The sequence below is a fragment of the Monodelphis domestica genome, chromosome 1 (assembly GCF_027887165.1).
Source record: "Monodelphis domestica isolate mMonDom1 chromosome 1, mMonDom1.pri, whole genome shotgun sequence".
Taxonomy (NCBI): domain Eukaryota; kingdom Metazoa; phylum Chordata; class Mammalia; order Didelphimorphia; family Didelphidae; genus Monodelphis; species Monodelphis domestica.
This window is the reverse complement of record NC_077227.1, coordinates 663,531,577-663,553,125: the sequence shown is the minus strand read 5'-3', so window position 1 is coordinate 663,553,125 and position 21,549 is coordinate 663,531,577. Positions and strand designations below refer to the sequence as shown.

Here is a 21,549-nt window from a genome sequence, read left to right as displayed (position 1 = left end):
AATATGTATATACCTTTTAAATAATTTTAGTGGCATGAAAAATAATGTTAATAGCTTAGAATCAAAAAGATGAAAAAAATCTAAGTCTAATTTTTTTAATCTTTTTTTTTCCTCTAGCGTTTTACGATGGGATAATGAGACAGATGTCTCTCAACTGGAAGGACATTTTGACATTGTTATGTGTGCTGACTGGTAAGTACATAAAAATCATAAAACTCATGTTAGGGGGGGAAAAAGAAGCTTTGCCGGAGTAATTGTGTTCTGCCGATTTGCTGATGGCTAAGCAAAGTCAACAAATGAAGCACAAAGCCACCTTCACCTCGACAAATTAATATTCATCTCCATGTGACAGTCCTAAGGTAGTCTTCTATCACACAGTATCTTCTACCACATTATTTCCCAAAGATTGATTTTGAGAAGCATTTCCATTTTCTGGAATTGCCTCTGTTTCATGCTTGACGTATCAGTAAATGGACGACTTAGGCAAATTGCAAATAATTATGGCTCAGTGAGGAATAGTCTGGAGAAAAGGGAGTTTATCAACACAAACAGCTCAATTAGCTTACTTCTTAGGAAAGATCTGACTATTGATATAAGAGGATATATGCATATATAACATATCTATATTGTGTATATATGTGAATATATATAATCTTGATATATTCACAATCGTGCCTGAATGTATACATTTATATATAGTGTATATATTCAAAGCAACTCTAGAGAAAAATATTTCTACAGTATTTGTATTTGATATACAGAAGTTTCTGTTTTTATCTGTTAGACATTATTTTTAATTTATGCTAAAAACAAAAACTAATTACAAAATTAAATTCTAGTACCAAACAGAAAGTTAACACTTAAAATATGGGCATTTTTTAAAGACCCACTTAAAAAATATATACATTGGGTGTTTTGCTTATTGTTTTTATTTAGTCAGACTTCTTTCTTCATGAAAGTCTGCTTCTGAGTTACAGGGTAAACAACCATCAGCCCTTTAATAATGTCTACAACTAATCTTTGCCTAATTTCTTGCCTAATTTCTTTAGATAAGTTTAATAATAAATACTTCAGTTTATGGAAAAGTTTGATGATTATTATATATTTTCCATTAAATTTCAGACTCTTAGACTTTCTGGTGACATTTGTGATTTCTAAAATACAAGTTCAGAGGTAATGGACAAGCCATTATTTTGATGAGCACAATCAGAAGGTCCAGAACACTGGAACAGACAGGGCATTAAACGAATGGTGTATTTCTGGCTCTCACTAAAAAATATCGTGTTTTTAAAGTGAAAGGAAATATATTTCTCTTAAGTAAAAAATCCTTTTTAGTTTCATAACATTTTCAGCGGGTCATTTTCCTATTTAAATCCACTGAATTATCTTTTCAGGAAAACCTACCTAAATGAAAAACGTTTTTCAAGCTTCTGACTTTTACTTCTTCCCACTCCTTTGCTTACACTGTGTGGCAACAGCACTTCATTCTCTTATCATTTCATTTCAGAAAATGTCTTTGTTCCCAAAAAGGACAGACCTAGGTTTGTGACTAATCACTGATAATGTCTTAGAGATGCATCATATGATTAAAATAAGAAGCTAAACATGGCCATATGATTTCAGCAAGTAATTTTGTAAATGCCTTCCTCACCAAATAGGAGAATGGATTCTCCAGGTTTCATTGCACAGATGAAGTTAATGCCGGCAGGATTAGATCAGATTAAGTATGAAAGTCAGATCAGAGTGCTGGTGGACAAGAGCAGGAGGGCAGCAGTCTTCTCGGGGGCTTAGACAAGGGTCGCATGTGGATGTTCTCCAGATTATGTGGGTGAGGCAAGGTCTGGCCAAGAGATTTACAGTTAAATTTGTTCTTCACACAAATATCAAAACAACCTGGCTTTGTCATATCTTGTACTATGGACACTCACACCATGTCATCCTATTTGTATTGGAGAGACTAGCAGAGAGAACAAGACTTAAGCTGTTTTCTGATTAATGTTCTCAGTTAGTTTAAAAATAGTCTAACGTTTTTGAAAATTACGTTTTCACTACAAAACAACACAGATGTGCATACCCAATAAATACATAATGCATATTCAGTTTAAACCCTTTAATACAATCATACATCTAATGATGGGGAGGTGTGTTGACAATTGTACATTAGGTGACAATAAACAAACCAAGTTTAGTTTAAAAATTTTCTTTTTAGCAGCCTGATTGGCTGTCCTCCTTCCTTTCTTCTACCCCCAAGTTCTAAGTGCCAAAAAACCAGACATACTCATCATTTTCTTTAGTAAACATGAAAATATAGGTTGCTTTCACTGGGGTCCTGATTGTTCCACCCCAAAGATAAATATTATTAGTATCTTGTCTATCCATCATTGACTGAAAATGATTAAGCCGCTTCAAAACTTAAACAGCCCATGTTTATGTCCTGTACCTTGCACATGGGGCCAGGATGGACACTGTATTCTTGGGACTTTATTTCTTCTTTGCATTGTTTAGCGTCTGAGTCACTGTATGGATGTTGCTTCTGGGAGCAGGCAAGCCATATTACATGTTTAGAATGTGACACAGTAAGAAGGGAAGGCAAAGCTCTCTTCAGATACTGCCTCAGATGAAGATGAAGCCTAAAGTGCTCAGTGTCAAAAACAGGTGTTGCACATAAATAGATCACGTTTAGTCTCACACGGTCCTTTAGTTATTGTCAGTCCATCAGATCTGGGATTAGAGGCCCAGAATATGAAGCAAGAATCTGAGTTCAAATATTAGGTCCATGGATTAAATTCTTGTTGAAGCCTTTCCAGCAAGGGTGGTATTGTCTGGTTTCTTGAATAGCTAACCAGTGGTACTGCTTGATCCCATTTACATGAAAACAAGCTCTATTCACAAACCTATTCTAAACCCACATTGAGGTTCAAGTAAAAATGCACATGATTACAACAAGCGGTGATATGTTTATGTTCCCAAATCATTCATATATTCATATATTTACATTCAAACATTCACAAACCTCGTGTGCAGTGGTGGGAATAACTTATTTCCCAGAACAGACAGTCTCTTAGTTCACAACTAAATTTAGTAGCTCCACTAGATTATAAAATAAAGAGGCAAACTGTGAAAGCTTGTCATTATTTCCCCATTCAGCATTTTTGACAATAAAAAATAGTTTCATGGTTCAATAGCTCCTAAATAATTTGGAAAGTGTTAACTTTGAGATAAACAGAAAGAAAAAAGAAATCTAGGTGAGGCCACACCTGCAAAAAAGATGTTGACAAACATCAAAATACTGGAATGTTTAACCACAGGAACAGAAACACTGCTTATTATGGCTCCTCAGATGACTTGTTTCGGGTTGAATATAATGTAAGGATTCTTTTCTGCTGGAATGCAGGCCAACCCCGTCCTTGCTGAGTTTAGAATAGCCAGTGATTGTTAATTTTAAGCCTGCCTTTCCAGACTCCTGTTCAATCACAATGAAATCTAAGGGTCTGGAAGTAAGATGTTTTTTACCCAATGAACGCTTTCATTCAGTGGTTGACGGCTCTCTAGTTTATTAGAACTCTGCAAAAGAGAAATGACTGTGTACATTTGGATCCTCTAAAGGCCTGGAAAGCATGTCTGAAATGCCACCCATAACCTGGCCTATTGTGCCCAGGTATGCCAGGACAATTGCTGTATAAACTCACTCGCAGTCAGAGACTTTTAAAGATAAAATTGGGAGCGTGGAAGAAGAACAGTGGCTGTTAACTGCAACTTTCTTTTTTTTCCCCCCTCTTTTACTTCTAACCTTCTTAATACTGATTGCACTTTGTTTTTCCCCCTACTTTCCCCCCTGGATACTAAAGAAATATTGGGCTTTTTTTAAGGGTATATTTTTCCCTAAAGTAGACATAGCATAGATTCTACAACCTCTCCTCACTCAACTATGATCTACCACAGTCCATGGGATGTTACAAATAGCAATTTAGGTCACAGCATCACAGTATCTAGATCTAGAAGGGACCTTATAGATAAATAATAAATAATCTCTCCCCTTATTTGACAGATAAAGAGGAACAAATGGTGTAACCAGTATTCAAACCCAGAGTTTATTCAAAAACTTTACTCTGCCTTGAAGTTTATAATGAAAATAATTCTTCAGTCTTAGTTGAATATTGAGTCTCAAGAAAGTTTAATTAATGTGAAAGTACCTGGGCTAATTCTGATGAAAATATTAATTTCTGCCAGATTATCCAAAAAACATTTCTCCAGTCTGAAGAGCCCACTCATTTTCCTCTTGGCTAATATTGCAGTGGATATACTCATTTTCTCTGTAGAACTATCTTCTAATGAGTAGAATGCAGATGGACCACCCAGCATCCTTCCTTTTAATAGATGCAGAGTGTTAGTAATAAGAGTAATAACAAGAATGCCAATAATAATGACATTATATTCACTTAGCAATATACCTTGATTACAAAACATTGTACATTTACTCTTCACAACACTTTGAGGTCAGCAGGACAAGTGTTATTATTGTCCCCCTATGACAGGTGAGAAAAGTGTAGTTCCAGAAAACATGGTCTTGAGGTTTGTTTAAAATGGGTCTAACTAAGGGGGCAGCTGAGTAGCTCAGTGGATTGAGAGCCAGGCCTAGACATGGGAGGTCCTGGGTTCAAATCTGGCCTCAGACTCTTCCCAGCTGTGTGACTTTGGGCAAGCCACTTAACCCCCATTGCCTAGCCCTTACCACTCTTCTGCCTTGGAATCAATACAGAGTATTGATTTTTTTCTTCAGCATAGGGTCTTCCTCTTTGACTCAGGCATCAAGAATAGGGTTAGCTCCATAGATAAATTGCTTGGAAGTGTTGATCTGGTGGTTAAATAATTAACCATTAATTTATCTTACTTAGTAACTGGAGATAAATTTGAAACTCTCTCAACAGTGACTTCTGATTTTTGTTTGTTTTTGTTTGCTTGCTTGTTTTTTATGGATCTGCTTAGCAGCTATTTTTCTAACACTTTAGGATTTATTAAAAAGGTGATTTTTAGCCCTGGACATTGAAATTCATCTGACATTTTCTGCAAAGTTCTGTCGAACTTGTGTAGGACTGAGGAAGATGGCAGGCTTAGTTAGAGCACAGAACTACTAGAGAGCCACAAAAGTTTCCTTGGGTATTTTGACCAACAAGTTCTCAAGGGATAAATATAAAGGACAAATGGTCAAAAGTTGAAAAAAAATTGGCCTTCTTTTTATAGATACATGTCAACTACCCTTTGTATGTGACACATTTTAAATGAAGCCTTTTGTAGGCATGGTTAACTAACCAGAAAATTATCATATTTTCTCTTTGTAAATTAAACTTTAAAAAAAAATAAAATAATTAGGGGCAGCTGGGTAGCTCAGTGGACTGAGAGCCAGGCCTAGAGATGGGGGGGGGAGGGGCTGATCTAGGTTAAAATCTGGCCTCAGAAATTGCCTAGCCATATAACCTTGGGCAAGTCACTTAACCCCCATTGCCTAGTCCTTACCACTCTTCTGCCTTGGAACCAATACATAATAGTAATTCTAAGGTAGAAAGTAAGGATTTTTAAAAAATAATTTAAAAATGAAAGCATGAGGTAAATCAAAATTTTGAAGAAGTAAATATTAAGGAACAATTTCTTCTCTTTCCCATTAACCCTTACCTGCTATTAATCACTGTTCAGTATGAAATTATTCCATTTTTATTCTGGTTTTATCCAGCCAAATACATAAAGGAAAACACAAATCCTAAAGCTCATTAGTCCAAAACCACAAAAGGGCATATATTAGATGTGAGCAAATGTGTATATATACATATATATTATATGTCAATTTCCCATTACAAAATGATTATGTACCTTAACAAAGTAATAATGTTTTCTATTGTATTTCATCTGATCCTATACTTTTCTCTTAATTATCTTCTACATTATAAAGTAATAAAGTACGTTGAGTCCAAACATTAAATAAGTTTATCATTTTCATGTTAAACATTCCCATACATAAGAAAGAATATATAGCTTTTACAGAGATTAAAATTTTCCCATGATGTAAATTTCAGGATACCCTGATGAATAATTCTTGGGTTTATTTTTAATTGTTTATATTTATTGTTCCCCCGATGTCCTATTGCACATAAGTATTCTTCTAGCAAAGGAAACATATTTACTTTTTCTCTTCTCTAGCTATGTAAACCTAGGCACTAGCAGGTCATATCACAAGCATCGTTCTTTCACACATGGAATGTATTCCCCACACATCTTCCCCAAACTATAGACTCATAAAAATAGAAGGAAATCCAGAAAATCACCTTCTCCTTTCTCTTCTCTCTGTCTTGAAGAATACCAACTATTTGGTATATATTCTGTTTCTGAAGTTATTGCAGGAAGTGAGACTCAACAACTTCTTTTGGTAATCCAGTTAAACACTCTGGTAGATTAAGTTAAAAGCCTGCCATAGTGTCTTTCACATAGTAAGTGTTTTATCATTGTTTGTAGAATTGAATTATTGAGTTATCTCCAAATTAAAATTCCCATAATTTCCCATAATTCCCATAATTTGGGACATCTGTTAAAATGGAAAATACCTGGTTACCATCTGAAAAATAACTTTGCATGTTTTAAAAGTTCTACATTGGTGTCTGTAGCCTTCTTTCCTTTCCTTTCACCATAGGACCTATTTTCTCTTCCTCGTTTTTGTTGTTCTCTGAAGCCATACTCAATTTCTCCACATTTTTCCCACTTTGGAGAAAGTCAGCATGATGCAATCTTTTAACAAAGGATTGGATGTAGCTGAAAATAGGGCCAAGGTTATTTCTCAGCTCTTTTCTATCATCTGCTTATTAATCCATGCTATTATCTTCTTGACTTTGTAAAGAAAACCACTGTGGTACTGTCCTTCCCCTTCCCATTGTAGTTAGTACTCACTTCCCCTAAGAATCAATCAATCTGTCAATCAATAAATCTTTATTGAACACCTTATTCAGTTAAATTCAACAAGCATTTATCAAGGGTCTTCTACATGCAGAGCTTCGTGTGGAGCTACAAAGGTAGATTCATGTGTTGAGACCCTATCTAGCTCCAGTCATTTGGTCAGCCTCATCCTCACCACTTCTCAATTTCCTATTCTTACTCCTTCATTGATTCTTTGTTTATAAATCATTTAATTGCAATAGTTTATATATCTTTTTTGCTGACATTTGTGTATACAGTACCTCCTCTGAAAGCTTCCTCCCCAACTTCTTCACATTTGAAGCTTAAGCTCCCCAAGAAGGCCATTACTACCTCCAGATTGTGTAGATATAAACTATTCCCTAAGTTTGTCCTACCTCACATCCCATTTTATGTGCGTACTTTCCATGATGGTGGGGGACAGGAATAAAAAGGTGTGGTGCTTCCTGATTCAGCTTAGGTATTTAGAAATGTTCTGTCCCTTTCCTACATTTCCCTTTTTTTTCTCTATCTCCAATTTTTTTAAAACTTAATTGTTAAGAGCTACTAACATACCCTTGACCTGAGAGTTAATTTTATGACAACCACAATATTTTAATTAATATTACATTTAATAATTTTACTTTCATTTATTACAAGATTCAAAGACATTCTGTAAATGTGTATTCCTAAAAATACAAATGATGAGCCCCCACCAATAAGTACCTTTAATAGTCAACTATTATACTAAACCATCTCAAAATATTTATAAAGATGATATAATAAGAACAGGAGTCACAAAGCATTCCCCCCAAAATAAACCTAGGGCACACTTTACCACAAATACACACAGCAATGGTAGGGAGAGTGGGCACATACTTAGAGTGCGCTGGTAGTGAGTCACAAATGAAAGAAATACATGGAGCCAAGAATACTCATGTCTCTAATATTTCAGGGCCCAGATGACCTTCCTCTTCTTATGCTGTCCTCACAACAGCCTCTGTGGTTAATTCCTCTGCTGGATAGGTCATTCCTAGGGGCTCCTTGGGTCTTCTTGACACAACTCAATTGTTGTCTGCCAGGATAGGTTCTCTCTTGAATCCATGGCAGGTTCTTTTCCCTGTAACCAAAGATTTACATTCCTTAGAGCTGCTTCCTGCCTCCATCTCTATGTGTCTATCTCTGCCTGTCTCTTACTGGGCAAATAGCTGTGTTATAAAATTCTATAGCTGATATTGAAGGTTGAAGAGGAAAAAGTTTCCTCTCCCTTATGCCCTTTGGTAGAAGCACAGGGATTGTGATGTTCCACAAAGCTCCTCCCTTCCTCTAAAGTGCTTCAATTCTAACATGCCTAATGACCAGATTTCCTTCCAATTCCATCAGAAAACTTTTTCAAACTTTGTAAAGACATGACATGGCTTAGAGTTTTGTTTTTGTTTTACTTTGTTAGCATGTTAATGTCTCTGTTTTCTGCCCCTTAATTTCTGTGATTACATCAAACAGCTGGGAGGAGGAGGGGAGCCAAATTCCAGCCTGCTCATCCACTTTTGAATCTCCTCCCCAGTTAAACATTTGTTTTCCTCAGCAAATCAGCCAGAGTGCTTTTGAATTTTGAATAGTTCTCTAGTGACTTGGGGAGGCTCAAGCATTATTCTTTGGAGAGTCTTACTCAGTGCCATGTGCTAAAGAAACTCAATGAGGCACAGTTCTTTAACAGACAGGGAATTAACATTCTTCCATAAGGGTTCAAGCCCACCATAGTTAGTGGACCTGGAGATTACACTCACTCCAACAAATGTATGTTAATACAATTCTACAGATACACATCATTTTACAAAATCCTACTAGGTTACTGTTTGCTTGTCTTGTGCTTGCTCCAACCCAAAGACAATTTTAAGAAAGTAAAAAGATAATTAAACTTCTCACCGCAGAGAGAAAGGCTAGTCCAAACAGGACTCCTAATAGGGGCAGGGGACCTGGGATTGACTGGAAATCAGCTCCCCTCACCACCTTTTAGGTTGCATCCCTGAAACACAGAGAATTTCCTGAATTTCTCCAGGGCACTTTACAGCACAAGGGCATTCCAACTAAAGATCTGGACAAACATTTCTAATGGGTCCCTGCAATACAAGAGTACCAGAAATGTCCATGGTGAACACTTACATCATCTACAACAATCTGAATGGAGATCCAGACTTAAAATAGGCTAGGTTAAGAAAAGAAATCAAAATCAGTTAAGTCCTCAAGAGCTGTGGGTGGAGCTCTCCAAAAGGGATTTTTAGGCATCACACAAACCTTATCCTATGGACTCATAGTCCATAAAGATCTCAGATTAATTGTCCACCCTAATGTGCCAATAAGGCAAAAAATCTGTGAATTTTTAATTCACATGAATAAGCTCCAGAATTGTGCTCTAGGGGGATTACTAGGCACCAATATTCAAAGACTGTAACATCTGAAATAATCAAATTGGCTTTCATACTTGTAATGGACTCACAAATTTGATGGACATCAGTACATATGCATTACACAATGCATATGTTTTCTCAAAAGGTAAAGAACTCAAAGTGCAGCCTGAGACATTTTTAAATAAGCCTGTGTGGGAACCTATTTTGCTTGACTTTGTATATTTATTATAAGAATTTAGTTTTTCTTTTTTTTTTAAATGGGGGAAAAGGAGAAGGAGAGGTGTTAGTGATCAAGCTACCAAAAAGAAAAAGAAAAGTAAAAAAAGGATCATGGAAGCATTTTTTTAATGCACAGAAGGGAACAGACAGAAGGCCACAAGGAAACACAGACAAGCAGGCAAGCTTTGAAATCCATATTTTAAACTTATTATAAATTTAAAAGGAAAAACAAGCTATGTATAAAGATAAGCAGTCTCATGCACAATATTTCTTCTCTTCTACTCTGACTCTATGTTGAAATACTCATTGTATTTGGTATTGTTAGGCTCAAAATGATTTTTTAAAATTTCAAGTTACTTTAGAGAAACTAGTCTGACATCTGTAAAGGAAACACACCAAAAAGCTGATTGTCCAATTGTAGTCTCAGACTAAACAAACAAAAAAAAGTAATTTTTCTCCAACGAACACTTGCAACACTAAAACATTCAAGAAAGAGAATCCTGAATGGAGAACCTCTCCTGTGAGTCCCTGCAAATGCACAGAACACCTAAATACATTCAACAAAGTTCTCACACTATGTGTCTATTATGTCTATCAAGTCAGCATGACTTACTGGAAAGAGCTCTAGACTTAGAACCTAGAAACCTGGGTTCAAACCCAAGTAAATGCATCTCCTGGCAATTGCTCACAGCTGCTCAAGCCTTCTTGCCACCAAAGCCTTCCTAGCCAATGTCCACATCAGCATGTTTGATATCAGAGATGATATGATGTTGTCAGTGGAAATAACATTAAAGAAGCATTAACACCTGCTTTGCCCCTTTACCCTAAAGACATGGGACTTTTCCATCAGACTTGCTGCTGAAACCTTCAATATATGGTATCTCCCCCATTAGAATGTGAGCTCCGGGAGAGCAGGGCTGGGTCTTACTCTTCTACTCTTACTTCTTGGAATTGTATCCAAGGGCTTGATATAGGTTTCATTCAATCAATTCTATTTAACTCTTCATAGTACCTTTTATTGAAAAAGTAAAAATAGGAGCAGAAGATACTCTTTGAAATGTGGTTGACCTATTTTGACAGCTTCATTTTACTGACTCACTTCTATAGAAGAGTCTATGGAGAATCATTCTTCAGGATACTTCATAGACATTGTTCTTGGCAAGTAGTCCATCCATACAACAGTACAGCTTTGGCACTGGAAGCCCTCACTTCTTTGCCAGGAAACCTTTCCCCTGCTAGGATAAAAAATTCCAGTCGCAGCTGAAGCTTACAAATATCCCATCTGCTTACAATTGGCCCAAGTCTGAGGATCCATGAAGAGTTTTCTAACTCCAGATAAAGATGCTATACTCCAGGTCTCCAAGGCAAAGCCTAATGAAGACAAGGCCAGACAGGAGCAATTTGGAGAGTGACAGACCAACAACAGATGCTATTAAGAGGTCAGAAGAGAAAAACGAAAGATCAAATTGAACTAGATATCAACATGGAGGTCAAGGCAAAAAATCAAGCGTTTCTATGACCTCTGTCACAGCCTGACTAGACTGGATCCTTTGTTATGGAACCTTTTACTTCTAGGTCGCTGGTTTGAGTCCAACCTCAATGGCATTTATAGTCATAGAAATTCATTACCATTTCAGTGCTATTCATTGATTTGTATAAGATAGGTTGCTGGAGGATCCCATTGTTTTGGTGGGCAGCCTCAGAAAGCTCCTGAGACATGAAGGCTTGGGAGACAGTGGATCTGAAAAGGGAAGATTGTTCTCCCTGCCTTCTACTCTATGGGAATACCCTTCTAAGGGAAGTAACGTATCTGCAGTTCTGAGGAGAATATTTAGGACTGGTGGGAAGTCGCCTCGAGGTGGCCATTTAGGAGATTGGGATGAGAGTGACACAAACACAGTATTAAGGAAGGGCAGTTAGAAACAGAGATGTGGGCCAAGATTTTGTACATTGGAGTGGGCTCAGGGGAGTCAGGAGAGAGTGGTTGCAATGGTTGAGCACTTGGAATCAGAAAGACAGAATGAGAATGTGTGCAGAGGTCAGGAGCACTGTTTTTAGAACATGGCGTGACAGTAAAAGGACTCAAGAAAGAGTGTGGCTCCAAGAGCAGCCATGGACTATTGTAGACATGGTCACAAGGTGATATATAGGTAGAGGGATGAGACCTAATGCTGGTACATAGCCACATGCAGGAGTACACACACACACACACACACACACACACACACACACACACACTCTGAGCCAATCTGGAGAGGACCATGATGAAAGTTTGTTCACAGCAGATTCTCTTCAGTCCATTATATCCAAATCTTGGACTTCTTATCTGTTCCTGGTTTTTGTTTCAGAAAAAAAAAATGACCAGGGAAGGAATGAGTAGGATAGGGTGACCTAGGGCACTGGGTGATATGGTATTTGGTTAGAAGACCTGAGTCTGCAAGAATCTAAGCTGTGATGAACTTAAACTCTCCATGACTTGAATAGTGTATCGAGAACCCCACTAGCCCACCTTTTCCCTGCTCCATCTGCTACATGAATAAGCCATGTCCTGATAGGTGTGGATCCAGCCTGATTGCCCTGTGATGTTTTGACCTGATTAGTTTAACATTGGCTATGGTATCCTTTCCCTCTCCTTTTTCTATAAAGGCATATGAATAGAAGGAAATTCAGACCTCGATTTCTCCTTTTTCCGCATTGTGTCAACACCAGTAATTAGCCTTGTGCTTATCTGCATTAGTATCATTAGAATTGAAAACCCATTTTAATCTGGATTCTGTTCTCTTCTCAATGTCAGCCTGTTTCTGGACCAGTACAGAGCTAGCCTTGTTGATGCAATAAAGAGATTACTCCAGCCCAGTGTAAGTATGTTTCTATTTTCTCCTGAACACTGGCTTCAGAATAATTAGTCTGTGCACAATGATTGAGAGAGTAATGGAATGGCAGGATTAATGTCATGTAATACTTTAATACTTATTATGTCCAACTTCAATTGAGTCTTCTAATCTATCAGATTCTTTCCTAATCATAAACTAGGAAACTTCTTACACTTGGCCTTCTGATAAGGAACACAGTGGGTAGCAAAATAAATGAAAGCGCTTCAAAGATAGGGTGAGATCATTTGTTATCAAAGCATTTGTGGAGTAGGAGCTTTTGATAACAATGTCTTCATATTAAAGTAAAAGTACAAGACTGAAAGTTTTCATGTTGGCTCCTTGTCATGCCTAATCCCTTCAATGGCAACCTTTGTCATTGTGTACTTATTTATTGTGAAAGAACATTATTTTTCCTCTCTTCATTTCTGTTTATGTCAAAGAGAAAGAACTTTCGATGAATCTGTATATTAAAACTTCTTTTCTTTCCAAAGTAAGCCCCATATTTACATATTACAGACATTAGGTCACAATGAAGCCAGGCATGGCATCAAGCTTTGTACACATTTTTTACATTTATACATCCATTTATGCCTGTGAGTAAATTACATAGTTTATATCTACCCTTATTTTGTCGGGCTGTTATGCTAAGCTAGGAGGTCCTATAACCGAGATGGAGAGTGAATGAACGTCTATTTAAAGCAGGGAAACACGTTTAAAGCTCAAGCGTAAAAAAATTATAGAAGTATGTGAGACACTTGCTGTGCCCTAAGAATTTAAAATAGGTTAATGATGTTAACCTAGTTCTGACCTGCTCACTATAAGGCAGAAACTTACATTTCCATAGGAAATGAGATAGACTATCTGGGAAGAAAAGACTTTCCAAATTTTTGTCTTAAAAGTCTTTAAGAAAATAATTTACACTTTGGTCTCTAACCTCAGCCAGACTAATAATACCTTTTAATCTTGCTTTTATATCTTTCTTTTGCTGGAAGCTTCTAATGCATTTTGATAACCATCCTCTGCTTTACACTGTTGTTGGGTTTTTTATTTTTTAATTTTGTTATCTCTGGGTAGCTCCCAAATGTATAAATAGCTTCCTCTGAAGAACTCCAAAAGCTTCGCAAGTGTTAATCAATTAAATTAAATTGGCCTTTGTAGCTCCCACTGTGAGGTAGGTAGAATACTCCTGAGGTAAGGCAGGGCCATACTCCAAGCTTTTGAAGGCTGCCTCCATGGTTGACTGACCATTCTAACTTGGGGGTGGAGGAAGGAATGTCTGGCAACCTGGTCCTCCCTGCTAGTCCTGGGGGCTGGGAGCCACAGCTCAGAGGTAAACATTTAAAATGGGGTAATCTTAAAAAAAGAATGGCATTTAGATTCTGAAATGGGAAGGTCTGTATAAAAATGTCATTGATCAATGCATCGCTTTCAATTTCCCCTGGATCTTGCATGGTACAGACAGTCCTTCCCTAATCACCAACATTCCTTCAAAGCAGATTTGTAGCAAATACAACTAATTCTGCTTTGTAGAGGATTTGCCTGATCTACCTGGAATCACAGTAGAAGAATACTTGGATAACAAATGAGTCAGAGTGCAGATTAGACTGGGGTCTTTAGCAATTCTCCTTCCCCTTCCATTAAAAATGCAATCATTAGGCCATATAGCAAACTGTCTCTGAAGAAAGGTAGCCAAAAGACCAAGGAAATGTAGCTATGGGGAGAATGCAGCAAATGCCAGATGGTAGCTCATATTTATCCACAATATTAGAAAGAGCTGAATCTCTGAATCAGGAACTAAAATCAAATGCAATGACACCAGAGTTAAGACTTCTTTATAGGAGAAGATAGCCCCTCTTAGTGGGTGCATGGCACAATGGACAGTGTTGACCCCAAGCCAGGAAGGCCTAACTTTAAGTCCCACTTTCTAGCTGTGTGCCCATGGGCACATCATAGCTTCTCTGAGCCCTAATAAGAGTAAATTGAAGTTATTAATACCTAGAATCCCTACCTTCCAGGGCTGTGATGAAGCATAAATGAGACAGTGTGTAAAGGATGCTTTACAAATACTCATGTACTAACTAAAATCTCAGGCATTGTTGTTGATATTATTGTTGTCTTATTCTCTGGGACCAAGGCTCAGGCCTCAGGTATCTTTTTTGATAGCTAGAGATTCTAGCATTATTGAAGGAGAGAGAGAGAGAGAGAGAGAGAGAGAGAGAGAGAGAGAGAGAGACAGACAGACAGACAGACAGACAGACAGACAGACAGAGAACATGCCTTAGTCCAAGAATAATATAAAATCCAACACTTCTTTTTTTAAAAAAAAAAAAGGTTTTCTTTGTTACACAGAATTATGGAAACTTGCCTTACTTAATGGATGTGACTGGTGGCATAGTGGATAGTGCACTGGGCCATGAATCAGAAAGACTTGATTTCAAATATAGCCTCGGTCACTTACTAGCTGTGTGAACCTGGGCAAGTCACATAAGCTCCATTTTCCTCGTTATCCTCCCCTATCTCCCAAAATTATTGTGAGGTCACATGAGATAATATTTGTAAAAAGTACTTACCACTGACCCTGACACCTTAGAAATGCTTATTCCCATGGGCAGGTTGGTGGCTGAGAAGACAGAGCCAGGCCTAGAGACAGGAGGCCCTGGATTCAAATATGAACTCAGATACTTCCTAACTATGTGACCCTGGGCAAAATGCTTAACTCCCTTTGCCTTGCTCTTACCACTTTTCTACCTTGGAACTGATACTTGGGGTTGATTCTAAGATGGAAGGTATGGATTTTTCTTTTTAAATGCTTATTCCCTTCCTTTCCCCTATATATAATTTAACCAGCCCCTCCAAGATTCAAAGGCACTCATGCTGTAGGGGACTCTAACAGATCAGAAAGGAAGAAAAATATGGTTCTGTAGCATTTTAATATTTATGAAGCACTTTCCTTACTCCACCCCTGTGAAATGGGTGGGCAAGTTCTCTGATCATAGGTCCCTCATCCTCAGAGGGGAAATGACAGTAAGGATCAGGGACCTAATCTGATGCAGGGCTTCTGACCACCAGGGTCCTGCTCTTTCCTTCCTACCCCATTGTCTGCATTCATTTGGAAACAGAAGCATCCATAGCCCCTCACTAATAATTCAAGGTTCTGACAATTCACCATACGATATTTATAGAGTTCTTAGGACTCTCTGGAGAGCCATCGCCATGTTATTTATATACAACACCAGTGTCAGCTAAACCCTCCCCACTTGTGGGGAAGAACCCACTTGCTGAAGATCTGTGAATCAGCTTAGTGAGGGCTAATTACTCTTGGAACTCTAGTGTGCAGGGTGAAAGTGCAGAAGTCTTCCTTTATCTCTCTCCTTAAGTACAAATACCACCCAAGTAGCCCCCATGTTTGGCCCGGGGAATGCCTGGAGATCCATTTGTTTTGCAGTGAACAAAGGCTATGGGGCCTTTTTTGAAATTTGTGCTTGGGGAGCGTTGGGGCAAATTTTTCTCCACTCAGAGATTGATAACTTGTGAAAGGCATTCCCTGCAAAAAATGATTTGACTCCTAGGGAAATTTCAACCCCTAGATTTCTAGCTAAAGCAAGACTAGCTGCTGGTTCCCAATGTATCCAGAGGCAAAGAATGGCAAGTGGAGGGGGTTGGGAGGAGGAGGAGGAGGAGGAGAAAGAGGAGGAGGAGGGCTGCTACTCAGCTCTTCAGAAGATTATAAATAGGGATGTGACTAAGGGGAGGAAGGGTCCCTGGAGAGAGCTTAATGAGCAAGGCAGGTTTCCAGTTTGGTCCAGGAGCAATGGAGAAATCTCAGGGTTGTGTCCCAACCCTGCTGTGAATCTGACACCTGTTCCTGGGTGGGCAATTACAGACAACCTCCCGACAAGGAGCAGTAAGATTCACCAGCAGAGACTTGAGTTTAGGCAGGAAATGTTTGTCACCTGCTAAAAAATGAAAACTTTCCCAAATTCCCTCATTCAGGGAAACTACAAAGACAATGGATGTCACTCCTGCCAGCATTCAACAATGCTGTGTATGAGAAGATTCTGCAGCAAAACTGCAAGAAGACAGTAATGTGAATGATAGAGTAAAAAAAAAAGTTGAAATCAGCAAATTGTATTCAAAGCAGCAACACTTCCCTTTTTTGGTGACTGGCTTCTTGTCACTGATGATTGATAGGGTGAGACGCACTGCAGTCTATGTTACTGCAAGTCCCTAGTAATACCAGTGTCTGAGATCAGAAGCCCCAAATGTAATTTAAAATAAGGCAGCATACTGCAAGTTGAACTGTGGACCAAAACTGTATCTACTAATTCTCCTCAGAAATGGCTTTGGGGTATTCAAGGAAGCTAGGAAATAGTTTACCTAGGACCAGGAGGAGATTTGGGGGGGACAGCAATATTGACAAGTCTTCTGCTCGTTATCACTGTTACTAAATTGTCAAGAATTCAAAAATATCACTGTGGAATTCATTTAACCTTCTCTAGAAACTAGTTTTAGCCTAACTGCCAAATTCCAAGAGCCCTGACTGTATCTAAGAAATGCTGTAAATGTAAATGATGGGCTCCCTCTTTAAAAGAGCAATTTCTTTTTACTGACAGATTTTTCTTCTTTTTTTTAATCTAACATCTGTAATCTACTTTATTTAACTGACACTTAGTACAAACTGTTTTTGCTTGTCTCATGGAAATTGGTTTGTGAGTATGGGTAGAGTACTGTGAGAAGATGGAGCTCCAAGAAATCCAGGTTCTTGTCAACTTTTCTTTGTCCGGTATCAAATTTTTTTTGTTGTTTCCTGGGCAAAAATGATAACTTACCAGGAAGTGGTGAGGACCTGCAAAAGGTTGTTTTGAGAAAAAAAAATTGTTTCTCTTATAATCCGAAGAGTCCAAGAGAAAATATCAAGCCTCACTCTTAGAAATAGGAGCTATAGAGGTAAAAAAAAAAGTAACAATATGTATAAATTCTTTCTTTATTAAGAACTATAAATACTATAATAATGCTAGAGATTTGGGGGCAGCTAGGTGGCACATTGGACAGTTAGGCTTAGAGATGGGAGATACTGGGTTCAAATGTGGCCTCAGACACTTCTTAGCTATGTGACCCTGGGTAAATCACTTAACTTCCATTGCCTAGCTCTTACCACTCTTCTGCTCTGGCACCACTACACAGAATTGATTCTAAGATGAAAAGTAAGAGGCTTTTTTAAGTAATGCTATAAATTAAAGACCATCAGTGATCTGTAAAATAGAGGTGTGTCATGGAATCCTTTGGCAATGCCCATCTCCACATCCCCTTCTCAGAATTACATAAAGGTTATATAATATATAAAACCTGATTACATCAGAAACTAGTTATATCGAAGTAGTTATTAAAAATATTTTTAAAATAAGTTCATGGATCCCAGATTAAGAAGGCTTAGGTCTTTCTCCAGGGCTGGGCACACACTTGAGGGTCAACATTTACCCTTATCTTGGTGGATTTTGCAAGTGGTAATAATAGATCACATTTATCTAGCAGAATGCCTTATATACATTATCCCATTTGCTTTTACTGATGGAGACACCCTTTGGATTTGGCTTCCTCTTGTATACCCAAGTTGTCTCCTAGGCTCCCCCACAAACCCCTCAGTAATGGAGAAGTTGCTCTAAAATGGTTTTCATTTGTGGTGCACTTAGCGCCTTTCTATTCCATAGTTGTGAAGATGGAAGGGGAATTCTACAAATCCATTATTGTGCCCTGGGCTACAATGTGTTTCCCTGATTATGTTTTCTGTTACAGAGCTAGTCACTGCGGTCTAGGCCTTTTTTCAGGACCTGCACTCAGCACTCTGAAAAGTCCTGAGAGACACAAAAAGCTAAGCTGTAAGCCCTCCCCATAAGGGGCTTCCCCTTTAGTCAGGGAGCTGAGACACAGAAACATGAAGGAACAGTGGGGGAATCAAAACAGCATATAAATGGGTGCTTCACTGGGTGGTGGAGGCTGTGCAGTCGGAGGAGAAGGAAGAGTTGGTGGATCTTCATGCTACTCATTTTACAAATGACAAAACTGATTAATGAGTTCCAGGAAAACCAGGAAAGGCTACAAAGAGAAGGTAGAAGGAGGAAAATCTTTCCAAAGTTGATGAACTGATGAATTAATCTTCATGGGCTATAGCACAGGTTTGTTGGTAACAGTGATAACAAGCAGGAGACACGGTAGGCAAAGATCTTAGAATAATTGAATTGATGCAGCTTTCGCCTTCCATTCTCCTCCATTCCTATTACTACTTACTAGGCCAAGTGGAGGCAGGAGGCCTGAGTTAAAGTCCACCTCCAACACTTCTAGCTGTATGACTACAAGCAAGTCCCTTAACTTAAAAAAAATTTTTTAACCCTTATCTTCTCTGTATTGGTTCCAAGGAAGAAGAGCAATGAGGGCTAGGCAATGGGGGCTAAGTGACTTGCCCAAGGGTCACACGAGTAAAAAGAGTATGATGCCACATTTGAACCCAGGATCTCCCTTCTCCAGGTCTGCCAGGCCACCTAGCTGTCCCTCCTTCAACTTCTCTTTGCTTCCATTTCTTCATCTGCAAAATAGGCTCAGGAATTGGATCTATAAATTCTTTAATCTAAGCAGTTCCTGGGTTAGGAAACTCCCTCTAACAATTCAGGCCCAAACCTTCTCTGCAATTCAAAGTTATAGAGAATTGCCTAGAATATTTGACAGGTTAAGTGGCTTACCCAGAGCTACACAGCCAGTAGGTGTCAAAAACAAGACCTGAACCCAAATCTTCCTGGGTTCCACTTCTTTATCCTCTTTCTCTCTTCTGTAAAAATATGAAAATAATACTTGTATTACCCATATCCCAACAGATTGTTTCTATGAATTACATTGCACAGTATAAAAATTGCTAAACAAATGTTAGTTGTTGTTTTTATGACCTTACACCTGAGAAAGAGTGCTTATTTCTTTGTGAAATGAGGAGTCTGGCCTATATGACCAAGACCAAACCCTTTACCCTGGCTCGAAAGACTGCCTCACCTCATTTAGCAACCTCAGCTGTGATTCCTGCCCAGCACAGACTCTCCACTCCAATTAGGCTAGTGCCTTTGCTGTGTCTTTTACATCCATTCCTTTGTTCATGCTGTCTCTCCTTCCCTAGAATGCCTCTCCCCTTCCCCAGTCCAAAACCTAATTTCCTTGAAAGCAAAATTCAAGACCTACCTCTTTTATAACTTAACATGAAATTTAGCTCTTGATCAGACATTGCTTTGTATTATTCTCTGCTTTCATCCATGTAAATCTTATCTTCCCAGCTACAGAGTAAATTCCTTGAGAACTGAGCCTTTATTCTTCTTTTTGAGTAGCTATTTTTATATTTTAAAAATATATAACAATTTAACATGTAACATAACAATAATGTAATATATATGATTTGTTATGACTATATAATAAGTTATAATAAATATGCTTATCCAAGACAAACAAATCCTCACATTAGCTATGTCCAAAAATCTGTTTCTTTCTCCCCTACCTTTCATAGCTAATTGTAAACTCTCCTTTTTTAGGGAATTATTAAACTACTTGTCATAAAAAGGGAGAAAAATATTTTATGAACCTAAAATACTCCTTTAAAAACATCTAAATCAAAAACAAAAAACAAAGAAAGTTTAAATTACACTAATTAAATAAACATAGAACAAAGCATCATGGTATAGTGGATAGAAAACTGATTGAAGACTCAGGAAAACCGGGGATCTGGAGGCAGTATAATACAATGGAAAGGACACTGGCCTTGGAGTCAGAGAGACCTGGTTCAAATCCCATCTCTGACATCACTGCCTGTGTGATATTGGGCAAGTCACTTAATTTTCCAGGGCCTTAGATTCCTGACTCATTCTAGCTCTAAACCTAGAATTTTATGATTAAGTCTCAACTTTGATACATACTGATCAAAACACTCTTAGACTTTTAAGTTGTAGAATAGTTGCTGAGATACATTGGTAAAGAGAATTTCTTTCTCAGGGACTTCTTTACTTCAGTGAAATCCTAAGTTGGGACCAAAAAAAAAAACCAACAACAACAACAAAAAAAAGAAAGCAAATACATATGACTACAGCAAAATGTTTACAAATTCACTCAAAATGTATATAGGACCAAAATGTGGAACATCTGCCCTCTCTAGGGATAAATGAGCAAAAAAAGCAAAATTTTTTGTTGTAAGCCAAAGGTTTGCATTTGATCTAGTAGATCTTTCTAAATTAAAAAAATATATACTTAACAAATATAAATGTATAGGAAGTTAAACTCTGATGAATTGAGGGTCACCTGTTTAAAGTCACAATAATTTGAAATCCAAAGAATTCTTTAAATGCAAACTTTATCTGCCATGATCCTCCTAGGTCATCATTAGTTGTACTTTGCTGGTGTTATTGAAGATCTTTAAAATGATGATGAAAATTATAATATTCTCATCCTTCCTCCAAGGTATTTAAAAATAATGAAATAACAAAGTGTAACATTCCCTGTAGGACTATGTTGGCAAAGGCATGGCATGTGTGCCCTGACAGCACAGAGGGGGCTACTCCATTCCTCCTCTGAGGACATTTTTCACATTCCCCATCCCTCTGTCCAGCCGCCCAATGTGAACCCTTCCTCCTTCCACTCATCTGGGGTAATGCAGGGGGGCTCACAGGCAGCTTGAAATTGCAATTTGGGCACATGATCTCAAAAGGTTAGCCAGCACTGCTCTAAGGCTTTTTCCATACCTCCTTTCCAAATTACCTATCCATATCCCTGATAATACAATATTTAGATTCTAGTGGTATCCCTGAGAATTGTGACTTCTAACACTATTACTCTTGAGCCCTCACCAATATACTCCTGATTAATAATTAAATTCAGTCAAATTCCCATTAACTTTTAGAAAAGAAGTCAACTAAATAGGGTATGGCATAAACAGTGGGTACAAAATATTCTTCCCAAAGCAGGTATGCATCTCCCCCTCTTGGAAGAATGGTAGTGAGTCACACATGTGGCAAAGGGGGTCTCCTAATTCATGGCCTCAGAAACTCCTTTTTTTGCCCTTTGTGGAATCTTCATGAAATTTTCTTTAGATA

At 38.0% G+C, this 21,549-nt stretch overlaps 1 protein-coding gene across 3 annotated transcripts in view; it reads left to right on the top strand.

Annotated features, from left to right (window-relative positions):
- Nucleotides 1-21,549, top strand: part of CAMKMT (calmodulin-lysine N-methyltransferase) — a 529,198-nt gene that overhangs the window by 494,006 nt on the left and 13,643 nt on the right. For 2 of the 3 annotated variants that reach the window (XM_056822285.1, XM_007476878.3), the window contains exons 8-9: nucleotides 118-192; nucleotides 12,358-12,421. In XM_056822285.1, coding sequence (XP_056678263.1) covers nucleotides 118-192; nucleotides 12,358-12,421 — 139 coding nt within the window. The remainder of the gene's footprint in view (nucleotides 1-117; nucleotides 193-12,357; nucleotides 12,422-21,549) is intronic. The other variant, XM_056822328.1, reaches the window with a different exon arrangement.